This window comes from Trichoplax adhaerens, genomic scaffold (assembly GCF_000150275.1).
Source record: "Trichoplax adhaerens TRIADscaffold_4 genomic scaffold, whole genome shotgun sequence".
NCBI classification, from domain to species: domain Eukaryota; kingdom Metazoa; phylum Placozoa; class Uniplacotomia; order Trichoplacea; family Trichoplacidae; genus Trichoplax; species Trichoplax adhaerens.
The window spans coordinates 6,413,544-6,427,916 of NW_002060946.1; the positions used below are offsets into that span (position 1 = coordinate 6,413,544).

A 14,373-nucleotide genomic window follows, 5' to 3' on the forward strand; every position below is an offset into this window, starting at 1 on the left:
TCAATCTACAGTCTGCTGTTCCATCATGATCTTGATTTATAAAATTAATGCAATACAATAGGGTATTAATAAGTAATGAGAAAAGGAAAGATACTTGATAGGAAAACAAGAAAAATAAATTCTTCGGTTTATCTTCGGCAAGAGATTCCTTCGGATAACACTACAGGATGTTAGAATCTTAGAATATTGCTAGAATCAATTTATCTTTATGTTTTCTGTCTTTGTTGAAATAACGATAATACAAGATTTGTTTATTTAAGGAAAATAGATGAAATTGCCTCAATAATGCTGGTAAATTCTCGACTTTATAAAAACATGGAATATACTTGCATAAGATATTGTTAAAGCCCGAAATGCTCCTATCATGCATATGTGTAACATAATATCAATAAAATTGAAATACAGCAACACTCTCCAATTTACTTCCTCTTTAAATGTGGAATATTCCGTAGCAAATGATGATTTATTAAGTATTGAAAATGAAATATACCGTCTATTGGCAATTAATAAGAAATAATGTCTATGACTAATTTTCTTTGAAGTTTATTGTGATCCCTAAAATAGGACTGTTTATATGATATAAACTAAGGGACTTAAGGATTTGCTAGAGGCATTTCTCTAGAAATTCACACATGTTAAAACTTATGTATTAGCCCATTTTTGCTATATTAATAATATATCGGCCTACACGACATTATCCTATCATGGCATCGATTTTTAAATCGATAATGTATAGAAGTGTGAGTGTATGTCAATAATACCCACGCAGAAAATGAGTTTAATGATCAAGAATAAGAAAAATAATGTTTATCTACCGCCTACATTGTCCAAAAAGTAACAGAAACAGAATAAGATTTGTGCAACTTTATAAGAAATGTTGAAGGGAAGAACTGGAAAAATTGTAATACAAAATTTGGGGCTCTATTTTAGCAGCTTCACTAAAATTTTATAGCAGTAAGAGTGGCCCTTTTGATTTAATTTTTATGAATTTTTAAGATAATTGAGAGTGAGATATTCTATACTAGTATTAGGCTTATTCAGAAGAAAAGGACGATGAGGCAAATTCAAACAATATCCACCGGATCTTGAAGATGATTATATCAAAGCTTTACGGGAAGATTACGAATCTATAAACATGCCGGAACTGCAAACCATTAATTAGGTATGCGAATCATTGGATGATTTAATAGGACTTTCTCATTCTCTATCTTCATTTTTAAATAATGAAATAACATAAATAGATATATCTCTATTGTAACAGATTAGATATCTATTCTTTACCATAAAAAAGATTGCCAAATCAAATATTAAGAAACTTGGGTCTTACTAATAAAATATAATTCAATTAGATGACGTTTGCCACTGGCTCTCTGTTTGAGATTTTTCAAAGGTTTGATTTATTCATAAGACAGAGTATATTCTATGGTAATAAAAAAATAGAATGATTTACAATACTCAATTGTAGCCTATTTTATAGGCTAATTTAATTATCTAACAAAGCTATTTATAAATGATGAAAGTAATAGCAAGACCTATTGTAAAAGATACGCCTATCGTCTACTTACAATTATCTCTATTCATATCTTGATCAAATAAGATAATTTATTTTATTTTTGACATACGAAAAGAATATGATCTATATCAATTACTTGACATTAATAGATAAAATAGATCACGCTTTCATTGAAATGATTAAAACCAGGTAAAAGATAGAATCTACTTGATTTTTTTGTATTACTCTCCAGGTGAAAGGAAGTAAGTCACAGCAAGACCGATTAACAACTCCATTCGTTGGATCCATTTTTTCTCGCCATTTTTATCACAACCGCAGCAACCTTTGCAATTATAATTAATCATCTCATAATTTATTAACGTAGAAATTAGAAGAAATTATTAGCTTGAATATTTCTTATAAAACTCTTACGATTTACGAATTTTTAATCGGATTGAATCGATTTGGCAAATTCGTTACGACGTTCAAAGCATTGGTAAAATAAAAAGGCCAAAAGACCAAGCTTATGAAAGATTAAGAGAAGGAAATTAGTAAAATTTTTCGATGAAATTACGTTATGCAATCTTAATGTTAATAAACTTAAGTTATTTGTTGACTTTCATCGCTTGTTAAGGCTGGCTTTTAAATCTAAACAAATAACTGGATATTGCTGCTGTTCATAAGGACTTTTATATTCGGCGTCTTCCAGTTGAATTCTTAGAGTGGTAAATTTGCACAAATATAAGAGCGGAGCGACAAATTACTCGCTAAGATTTTATATATATTGGAAATATAATCTAGCTACAACTGTTAAAATCGAAGTAAAACCAAGATATTGAAGAATCAAAAAATTGTTTTGGGTTAGCTTATCTTGTAAGACGCAGTATCTTCTTAATTAATCAAATATTTGGATTACTTGCATTGATAATCATTTTCAATTACAAACGAGTACTTGTTCAAGGCTTGCCCAGGAATCTTTTTTCGCTTGCACGGGCTGATTATAGTAAGTAATTTTGTCAACAAGGAATTTCAATTTCTATCGAGTTTTCAAGGTTGAAATCAGTCGTATTCAATGAAAACTTTTCTTCTCATTTTGATGCTAATGAAAATACACAGCCACGCTAACGTTCAGTTTTGACATTTTAACTAATGATTTTGGAAAGAAAGGTTTAGATCAGTTATAACAGGTATTCTCACTTCAAGATTAACTATATACGGCCATTATTTCACAATCATCTAACTCTATAGAGCTCTATAAAATCACAGCTGTGGTCGCTATCAAAAAGTTGTTTCAACTTTTATATCCCGTTTACTTTAGGAATATTGGAAAAGAAATTTGGTTAAGTCATTGTAGACAGACAGAAACAAACTTTAGCATTATCTAAGCCTAGATTTGCATCTTGTTTGACAATGATTTTGAAGAGACTTGGTAAATAAGAATTTAAATTTTATTCGATATTCGATATCCCAGCTAAAGCTTATTTCCTTATGTCCATTCGATCTTCAAGAAAACTTAATAGTACTACTGGCATTCATTCACTTCTGACACATTTGATAATTTTTTCAGAAAAACGTGAGCTAGCCTTGTATTTCAATTTTAGGATAAATCTTACCGGCACTCATCTTCATGATCAAAATCATTCCAGTCTACATGTATTAAATAACCCTGATTGATCCTAAAGATAGCTTATTTCAATTGCGGAATGAAATTTACTCAGTAATTCCTCAGGATCAAAATCAAACCAAGCAGCATATAATAAATAAATCTGATTGATTTTAAAGGAAGTTCACTTCAGTTTTGGGATGAATTATACTCAGTAATTCTTCGAGATCAAAATCCACCGAAGGTACAATAATATATAAATAAATCTGATCGATTAGTTGTCCTTCAGGATCAATATCAGCCAAAACTATATATAATAAATGAATAAAATCTAATCAATAGTAAAGAAACGTTAATTTCAATTTTGGGATATATCTATAAGCGAAAATTGATTCATCAGTTTCATATAGAAAGACAGAACTTTGGTCTTATCCAAGCTTGATCTTTCATTGAAAATTTTTATTTGTTGATTAAGCGGTTTCTACAATAGGGAAATTTAATTTTAAAGTCAAACTCATTCAACCAAACCTTTACTGTTCATCTTGGTCAAAAAGAGAATTGATAGCTACACTGATTTCTACTCACTTTTGAAACTTTAAAAGAAAATTGTTATAAAGAAAGATTTAAGTAATAGCCTGTAATTCTCCTTTCAAGATCAAATAGACACGGTCATAATTGAGAATAATCGAAAGCTAACTTATAATAGCCCTGATTAAATATAAAGAAGGTACGTTAAATTCTGTTTCCCATTTAATTATTCGATACGAGAATCGACTCATTAATTTCATACAGAAAGAAAGGCCATTGCTTATTTCCATTTCAAAACCTTTTCCAATAAGTTAGTATTTTCTTTCTATTAGCCATTATGAATATTTTACAAAGAAATGATAGTGTAATTGTTAACACAACTTCTAATCCCGCTATTAATATCATTTATGCGGTTATTGGTAGTTCTGCTATTATTGGTAACGTCTTCGTTATTGCATTAAATGTTATTCATCGCCCTATGCTACGTCAAATACCTAATAAATTCGTTGTCAGTTTAGCTGCTTCCGATGCTATTAGCGGTGTAATAATATTTATTATGCCGGGTTATGCCCTCCCTGTTGACCGCTATTTCTATCCAAAGGATATTTTTATAGGATCTTTCTTCTGTAGCTTGATTGATTCTAGTGTCTTATTTTTTACCTCTGGATTTATCTCCGTCTATACTATTGCAATCATTAGTTTAGAGAGATGGTATGCTGTTTCTCGTCCTTTTCTATACAAGCGAATATTTACTAAAAATCGTGCAAGATTTTGTATCGCTTGTATATGGTTGTTTGTGCCCATAACTCTTATTGATGGCATTCTACAAAAACGTTTCGTCCCCAATTTATTCCCACCATGTCAGTGGTTTAGCTTATTTGGCGATGACATTACATCGGCTAACATTGTATTTATGATTATTGAATCCGTTCGAATATTTCTCCCGGTTATCATTACGATGATTAGTTTTGCTGATGTAGCTAGAAGAATGTCTGATGGCAGGGATATTAAATTAAGTGTTAGTAATTCCATGCGAGTTTTAATCAGACGACGGTTTACAACCATGTTATGTATTGCAGCTATTGCCTTGATTTTATGTTGGCTACCGAACGAAATTTACTTTACCTTGGTTCAATTACGTGTTGTGAAATATGAGCCAATTGTCCATGCCATTACCAAGACATTAATTGTGATAAATTGTTGTATTAATCCTATCATTTATGCGGCTACTAATAGCATCTATCGTCAAGGTATGATCCGATTGCTTCATCGTATAGGTCGTTGTATAAGATGCAAGAACGCACCAGCGATAAATCCAGCTGGCGTTGGTTCGCCTAGAACGGCAACGATTGATAATTTATAGATTAACTCTTTATCATTGAACTGATTTTTACCAATAAGGTAGTTAAACTATAAATCTAGTTGTTATTTTCGAATAGAGTACGTAGACGAAAGCAAATATTGTAAGGCTATAGACTTCAGAATTTTAGTCAGTTAATACCTGCTGTATTTCTGTCCAATAATTAGTTCTTAACAATCGAAAGTTAGATATTTTGAGATAAAATTTTCAATATTACGCATACTATGTGTAACGGCAGTAATAATCACTGATATTTATTTCTATTTATTCATATACATAAATAGACTCCGTATCTAAGCTTAGAGGCCCTCTTTCTCTGATGATAGTATTTCCAATATTATTTTACCATCTTCCAGTCTGCAAGCTATGATATAAATACCTTTTTCCTGGTCAAAATAGTTTTGTTTCAGAATCTGGATTTTCTCTCTAGATATCTCTCTTATTCTCTATGCTCTTCTATTAGCGCTAATAAAAATATTTGATTCTAGCTTGGGCGTTCAACTTGATGTCATTTGTCTCTGTTATTAATTCTTTCATAATATCTTTAGAATTCTCCTCAGTGTAGAAGAATACTACTGCTTTGGCTAAGGTAGTAATTTCCATGGTGCTAAAAAATAGACCAGATTACTGGTATTTTATTTCTGAATTTATTCGTAATGTCAGTATTCTGGCTACTAGAAGGATATTTTTGCTTACCGCATGTAACTAGCCGAGGCTTCTAAAGCTGAATTAAAATTGCAAGTATGAAGTTAGTTAGGCCTGTTCTACTCGATGTTTAGTCCATAGTATTAGTGACGGTAAGTGATGATCATTTTTCTACAGTAACTACATATCTCTTCAAGACTAAATGTTGAAAATCTAGTTTCATTACATAATCACATCAATTATAGCTAAGCTAAGTAAACATCGGTTATTATAACCGTTTTCCAAATTATTATCAATCAAATTTCAAAAGAGTTTATCACACCTTAAGATAATTGCTTATGGTCCATTATAGCTACTAATAGTAAGTAGAATTGATTCTCACAAATTCATATTATCAATGTCTGAAATATCAAATACCAGTCAATGATTACAAAATTCTAATGCCATAAGTCGTAAAATTTCTTGGATATGTAATTTCGGAAAAAAACATTTTCATACCATGCTAGTGCTATATATAGCATTTATTTTGGCAGCAATTCTTATTTCATTTCTTAATATAAAAACTCGTATTACAAGCATATTTTAAGATAAAGATAGGTAATCTTGTTTGCAGTTTAAAATTTTTCGGAATTGCATAATATAAGTGTAATAATGCACCTATGCTTGATTATAAATATGATATAATGCTGCAAGCATGCTCGCCATCGTAGTAAATTAAATTCCGTTGAGTAGAAATATCTCGAATAACAAGCGAATTAATAATTTCTCTAATTTTCTTCGTATGAGTCACCACTTGTAGCAGCTGGTTATAGATCTTATTAGGAAGCGTAGCTTTTTATTTTAGATTGCCTAGACACCTTCAGCATAGCAGAATATTCTAATCCCTCATGCTACTGTACTTCATGTTACTACTGTAATAGTCCAGCGACAGTCTGATTGCAGTTAGATAGTCCTTGGTAGTTGTAAGACGAAACAAGTCTTATGTGATAAAGTGAAATTTACAAGAAACTGTAGTTCTTGTTGTATTTTTGAGAAGACACTTCGTAGTATCCTAAATATATCAAATACAGCTATTAACACAATCAAATATAGCTATCCTTATAAGCCAATACGGGGTGCAGCATCACTACATCAATATACTCCTACTGTGGTATCTTATCTCTTGTAGAAATCAAAATAATGACAGCTTCCGTTATTAGAGGACCGTAATTAACTGTATGTGTCTATAAATTCATTATCAAATTATTAAAACGTAAACTTTATCGAACTACTAATTTAAGCTCTATTCTATATCTTGACAATCGGCTTTAATTTATTGACTATGTGATCGGAGCTCGCTTCTGCTGCTAGGTCATGGCAGCAGATACTGAGGCGATGAATAAATGTATTAAGAGAATCTAGCGGTTATCGTTAGTAATGTTTAGCAAAAGTTACTGTTATACGTTTATATCTGGAAGTTTTCTCATAGTCTAATTCGAGAAGCAAAAGAAGTTGCAGTTTTCAACAAAGATAACTTCACCAGCATAAAACCGCTCTACTTTCTAGTGATAAGCTGAGAGGCTATACTCGTAATTCCAGAATATTAGCATTTATGTTGATTTCTGTAAAAATTAACGATTGCAAACTAATTCTCATTAATGTAATCAACAAGCTACTGGTGATAATAGACTCCAAAGAGAATAAATTGAGTATAATATACCGCTCCATACAAACTGCCTGTAAGCAAAGCTATTATCATTACGTCTAGATTATTTATCAGACATAACGCCTTATATAAACTCTCAAAAAAAGGTAACTGATCTGATACTTCTGGTTGTAACCAGTCATAGCACAGTAACATTGTAACGACAATTATTTACACTATATAGAGTTAGCATGAAATAAGGCAGTGTGATTTATTTACAAATATGTCACATGGTTTCGTCTTTAACTTAATAACAGAGTCAGAATGTTATTAAACACTTTCCTTTTGTAGATTCACACATGGCTCACTAGAGTTCACATCCTAGAACATGGAACCACAGTATTCGCAAATTTAGTATTCAGTCAATAAAATCTCCCTTTCTTTCTTTCTGAGTAGATTATCATGTGTAATTTCTGGTTATACGTTCTACTTCATATTAATTGCTTTACAACGTATACAAAATAACATCCAAATTTTAGACTAACAATAGATTGGACAAATTTATTTTAGTTTATTTTCCTTTTCCAGCTCTAGCAATTTTACGATAATACTCTTGACGTCTTTCTTGCATCTTCTTATGTCGTTTATTTTCTTCAGCTTCCTTCTTTTTCATATAGACCTTTCTTTCCGCCTCTTTCTTAACTTTCTTTTTATATAGTCTATCTTTCTCAATGGTACGGAGTTGCTGCATTAATGTAGTCAATTTTTTCTCCTTGCTAGACATGGTACTAACCGGTCGGGATAAAATGGAAGACTTCTTAGCTGTTTTGGGTGTATATTTTGGTTTATTCTTATAAGGCAGAGCTTTTTGCAATGATGGGGGTATCAATAATGGATTGAAATGCTTTGGCTCTCTCTCTATAGGATGATAGAGTGAATTTGACTTTTGAGGCGGCTTTATGTTATGTAATGCTCGCAACTGTCCCACAGTTTTCATACCCTGCCATTCTGTTTTCTCACCACGCGGCATTAAAAGTGAAGTAACTGGGTTATAAAACTGCGGTATATCAACTGGATACCATGCTCTTAAGAATACGATGTCGCTTAACAGAATTTTATCTTCAAAGGTAGCCCGGAAAACACCCTCAGGCGATTTGACTGGCCTTTTAATTTGACCACGAATACCACTAACAGTTCTAATCGTTGCGCCTTCAGCAGCAGCTACTTCTGATGTAGAACTAAACATACCCTTTATGAAGGCAGTATTCTTGAATATTTTTAGAGGGGTTCCTATTAGTTTTAATTTTTTTACGATAGCTACACTTTTATCAAGTTCTCGCACAGTTCCAGTCGCCATGACACGAAAATGACTGACTTTATCATTAGTGGTTTGAATTACTAGAAAACCAGTGCCAGGGGCTGTAATGGGTCCAAAAAATGTGGCCGTACAGTGAACATGTTCTGGTGTATATTTAAGTAGTCGCTGTCTTCCATTATGATCTTCCATACAAAAGAGTGGAACGGTTTGGAAGCGCCGCCATCCTAACGACATGATTACAGGGTCGCGCGTTTTTAAAATTCGTTTATACCATCGATGTTTTCTTATTCTCACCTGTTTGCATACAAATATACCTTTATTTAATGCGTACACCAGACACAAAAGCATGACATAATTATGGTAGTACAATCGACATTAGGTTCTTACATATATATTCTAAGGTCTATCTAACATATTTATTAATATACATTGCCCAAAAAATTGAAAAGTAAAGGTAAATATGTGTCATAATTCGATCTTACTTGAACGCAGCCAGTGTTTTCTTCTCCACTATTTAAGGCTCCGATGATGATTGGGTACTTTGGATCAAAGTAGTCGATAAATTCACATGGCATTCCATGTAACTGTTGCAAGTAAATGAGAAAAAACCTTAAAATCACGCGGATAAATTATGAGCAAATAGCTATACACTTTGTAGCTAATTGCAAATGTTAAGATAGATTATCAAATTGAAAACTCAAACTACTAAAACAGCAGATAATATGGCAGCAATATCTTAAATGCCACACAAGAAATAGTTTTACATGTTATTTGATGACGTGCAATTTTCGATATAAAATTTGTGAGAAAATATGCAATACATGTAAACTATGCTAAATAAATTGACAACTTCTAATTTACCTCAATCCTAACATATGATCCAGGTCTATAGCCTTCATATTGAATTCTAGATTCATCGTCTAACCCTTCAAATTCTTTACGGTTCAACTATAAATTTATCCATATAATATTATCATTTCTGCTTAATATTGTAACTACAAAGATAAATTTTTTTAACAAATTCTGTTGGCGAGCTATATTACAGTCTATTGGGCGTACCTCACTTTGAGCAGCCATTTCGGCTTTAGCTGTCTCATAGAATGTTTTATTACTTCCTTCATCATATATACGTAAAGTTAAGGAACATCATACAGCTCAAGTCAGTATATAGCTAGTAGAAGATTTTAAGATCGTAATATTAAAAGATATTCAGCATCAAAAGTGGCCTTTAGTTTCTTCTTTTTTTTCAGTCGGCCACTGGAGTCATCCATTACTTCGTCTTGTTCTGCTTCATCGGAAGATTCTGCAGTCTTCGTAGCAGAAACATTTTCAGTATCTAAATCTTCAAAATCGCCGTATAATTCATCTATAAACGCAATTACATTAATTTCATGTATTTGAATATAGCGAAACAGACACATTCATCCCAACTTCCGACTCTAGATCAGCTACACCAGGATAATTTAAATTGCAAAGCTAGCTAGGTATATATAATTCTAATTGTCCTATCACAATGATTAACAGATTGTACTGTAGATGTAGCCTAAAAATTTACTATTCGTGTTCTGTAGAAAGTAGGTTGAAATTCGAATGAAATGAAAACATACCATCTTGATCGATCATTTTCTGAGCGTCCTCTTCATGCCAATCGCCACTAACGAAACAATCACGGATGCTTTCTCGGTACTAATGTAAAGATTATCAATCATTTATAGCAGATGCAAACAATGTCAAATACAGCTATGGTACTTTTCAAGGATAAGTCCAGTTAATATTATGGTGATATATTCTGTAATTACATTTATGAACTTTAAAACCCCTTATGACAAATATTTAACCTGTTCATCATTCCAGCAATCTAGGTTTGTATAGTTAGACTGAGAGCAATCCAAACCATCTTGATCTTTTAGATTCCTTTTCAACGAATCTTTCTTTAAGAATATTTCACCTACTTCCTGCCTTTCCCCTTTATCAAGATTGTATTTGAGGGCATCACCTTGTCTTTCTATTTTTACATCATTTCCATCTACATTCAAATCAACATTATTAAAGACTGAAATTTGCTAATTTAACAATGAGAACGAATAAAAGTAATCTACAAGGGTACTATTTAATTTACCAGATGATCCATAAACTAATCGATTCCAATTTATTTTTTGTGACTGACGCTGGTAAAATGATTCCTTCGCTTTTCTGGCAAGATTTTCTTTCCAGTTTAATTCGCCTACTGGTGCGTATTTCCATAATTTACTATTTAATAATTGCAACAAGCAATAATTTAACTCAACAGAGAATGATAATTCCATACTAACCGCCAATATCTTTATCAAGAAAGTGGAGCTTAGAGGCATCGAACATTTCTGATTCGTCTAAGGAATTACCGTCGCCATCAGAGTCAAAAGATAGTGTTTCATCGATGTTTGGGTCCTACAACATTAATGTGTCAAATAGATTTTTTCGAAGTTGACTTTCTTAAAGGCGTTGGCACGGTACTATAAATTTTGATATCTTACGATTACTTTTAAAGCCATACTTACATCCATTACGTTTTCGGTGTTAGATTCTATTCAAGTACGGGAAAATAATCAAAACGGAAAAGATTTATTTATCTTCAAAGCCAAATTTAAACATTAAACACGCGCATATAAAGGAATTCATTTCAAAAATCGTACTTACCGGAATGATCCGCAATGATAGCTGAATCGTCATCATCTTCTGAATCGCTATCTAGGCTAACATCATCATCACTATTTAGTTCTACTTTGCGACGGTGCCTCTGATCAGATTCTGCACTACGGTCTCTATTATAACTATAAATATAGCATAAAATAATAATTTTGTGTGAGCCATATCCCTCAACTTTGTCGTAGATAAAAATATCTTAAAATGTATTGATAATGCTAGAATGTTCACCTAAGCAAATTTTCGTAAGGAATAGGCTTGGCATCCTAAAGCATGAGTTTAAATTTCCATATAATTCAATTGCTTAAAATGCTTTGTAAATTATGCACAGGTTAGCCGTGCTAACAATAAATCAAATATGGAACTTACCTTGATAAGCGATATTTGACTCTTTGCCATTTTTTCGTCAATTGTAGCCTTACTTTCAATAATAGCAGAAACTAATGGATTTTCAACTTGTAAACTGTTAACCTATCATTAATACGCGTGTAAAACTGTTTATTAGTATTATTCAGGAGAGGCATAATACTATCATACAATCCGATGTTAAAGAAAGAGCGTACAATATTTTCACCAATCGCTCTATTGTCAACCGCTTGCCTGCTTCCTCCAAGGTCAATGTATACTGCATCCTGATATTAAATATGGTACAGATTAGGATAAACTAAATCATTTTATTCTAGGTTGAACAATCTATTTGGAAGAAGATCTTGATTAAAAGTCGAAACTAACTTTATCGTAAACTATGCCACCAACTCCAGACATGGGAGCATAAATTAAACGTTCTTTCTCATTTAGGGTTCTTTTCTTTTCATTACTAGGTAAAGGACACGGGTCCGGCAAAGCGTATACATTCTTAATAGCAAAATCACCGCAACCTTGGAAAAGTTGGAAAGACTATAACTTTAACTATTAATTTACTATAAAGCTATTTGCAAACATCGTACATTTACATGCATACCTGGTATATGGACATTATGTATTGATTTAAAGTTAGTACCACGGATATAACCGTATAAACAAACATTACGATTACATTTCTTATCAGTTCGAATCAATTCAGGATAGGTAATATCCTCCAGCCTAGACGATTGATACAAAGAATAGCTTGTATACACTGTAGCTCTTTAATAACTAATTAGTATTAAATTTATGAAATGATGACAACTATTAACCTATCAGCGAAAACATAAGAATGACTAGAACGCCATTGCAACGGTCGGAATTTCGTCACGGATATAAATCTGCAAAGATTATGAATCTCGGTCTTGGGATATAAGTCATGCATTAATCCGGACAGATAAAATAACTTTGCCCCCTAAGAAATATCGATCATAGTGAACAATACTGTGGATAACAACTTAATCTCTATCACACTTCTCATAGATGTTGTGCGTTGATATGTCTCGAAGTTAGTGATCAATTATAGGTAAGGACTAAAGTATTCAAAGGTGTGTAGTTTTACGAGTAACATAAAAATTCATACTTGATAGATTTCGGTCCAGAAGCGGTTCTTTAGTTTTTTCTTGGTTTGTCGTAATGCTTTTGTATTCTTTAGCATGTCTAAATGAGTCAAGACACCGATAACCTTGGGAAAACCATGAATCTGGCAGATATTTAAGAACTCGAATGTTTCCATTTCGAATCCAAAGCTAGCGTCAATCAGTAGTAGTACCTAGTAAGCAGAAATTTTTCAGTTACATGCTGAATAAATTCTAAACTGATCTGGTAACTTTGTTGCAAATGTTTTATGGCATAAAAAGCGTACAAAACTGGCGTAGCAATATCCATATACTGAAATCATTTAAAGATAAGCATTGACTTTGCTACATTGTCACTAGTGTGCTTTTACTGTGTGCAGAGCTAGAACAGGAAGTTAGTCATTTTCAATAGCAGTGAGACGGCCGAGCTGATAACAATGTGAGTTTGATAGTATTTCATTCTAATGCAACTTGTAAAAGTATGTGTTATAACTATTTTACAATCAAATTATCAGCTAGTTGAGTCATTTATTTAATAATTCTGCCGTCAGAATATAGCCACGCTAAACGATTACAATTCTATTTCTTTCGTTGCAAATCGTAGATTGGGAAACGCATCAATGCAAATGTGCATTATGCTCTCAATTATATAGCTGTCTTATTTTCTCATTCCAGTACTAGGCAATGCAACTGTAGTAAATTTATGCTATAAATTTGTATGATAAACTCTACTGATCGATGGAATATTGGAAGTATAGCTTGATGTCATGTTGAAGAATCTGCATGACAGTTTCCTTTCAATATATGAGTATTTAGATGCAGCATACAAGGTCTGCACTTGTGCAGCCTATTTGTATATCATTTCGACCTAGTCTATCCCTCAGCTATAAAATCCGATTAAGTTTTTATTCATTCACAGGTCAACTTAATTTTGAGAGGGTTATACGAAATTAACACAGGTTATCACGATGCATCCAAGTTACTACAAGCTTACCAAATCGACAGTTTTAGCTACATCAATCATCGAATTGATATCGTTGCCGCATTCAAATAAGGTTAATCTTCTTTTTTTACCTATTTAAAATGAACAGAAATGCCTTGAATTTATTTATGTACTCTACTATCGAAATCCAGATAGCAATTAATAGTATTATCAAATGGATAACAACATTCAAAAATTGCAACTGCAGGGAATGGGTCGTCGTCGCTTAGCGACAGAGGAGCATGCCTATCAGATTATGACCAACCTGAAACAACAGTCACTGGTCCTTGAATATGTGAAACTTGCTGTCGGGTAAAATTTTTAACTAACGAATTTAGTAGCGTCGTTTTGCCCACTTTTGGAGGCCCTACAATAGCTACAATAATTGGTGGAGGCTCTAATGGAGCGCGATCCACCAACGGTTGGTGCATCTTCTTGGTCTCAATATCCAGCGTGCGCCGAGCAGATCGAGCTGCTTTAACCGCTGAATGGAAAGTAAACGCTTTAGGATTACGTTGAGCACTAGTCTCGTCATCATGGCGTTGTTTCTGCTTCTTTTTATCTGCTTTTCGTCCTGAAGCTCGGCCTCGATGTAGTTTATTTTCTTGGATTTCTTCGCCGTCTCCCATATTGCAAATCGCTTCCTCGAGGGGAGAGT

At 32.7% G+C, this 14,373-nt stretch overlaps 2 protein-coding genes across 2 annotated transcripts; one reads left to right on the top strand and one right to left on the bottom strand.

Moving 5' to 3' along the window:
- Positions 1-3,960: 3,960 nt before the first annotated feature.
- TRIADDRAFT_55924 (uncharacterized protein) lies at positions 3,961-4,986 on the top strand (the record flags this gene model as incomplete). The annotated part of the gene is made up of 1 exon (XM_002111625.1): positions 3,961-4,986. One exon carries the CDS (start codon positions 3,961-3,963, stop codon positions 4,984-4,986), a length of 1,026 nt encoding a protein of 341 aa, XP_002111661.1.
- A 2,837-nt stretch (positions 4,987-7,823) lies between these two features.
- Positions 7,824-14,344, bottom strand: TRIADDRAFT_24314 (uncharacterized protein; the record flags this gene model as incomplete). The annotated part of the gene is made up of 16 exons (XM_002112130.1): positions 7,824-8,864; positions 9,053-9,154; positions 9,432-9,518; positions 9,630-9,685; positions 9,829-9,936; positions 10,178-10,256; positions 10,409-10,566; positions 10,690-10,794; positions 11,582-11,707; positions 11,827-11,884; positions 11,985-12,130; positions 12,214-12,335; positions 12,428-12,570; positions 12,739-12,927; positions 13,728-13,807; positions 13,981-14,344. 16 exons carry the CDS (start codon positions 14,342-14,344, stop codon positions 7,824-7,826), a joined length of 2,964 nt encoding a protein of 987 aa, XP_002112166.1.
- Between the last annotated feature and the right edge of the window lie 29 nt (positions 14,345-14,373).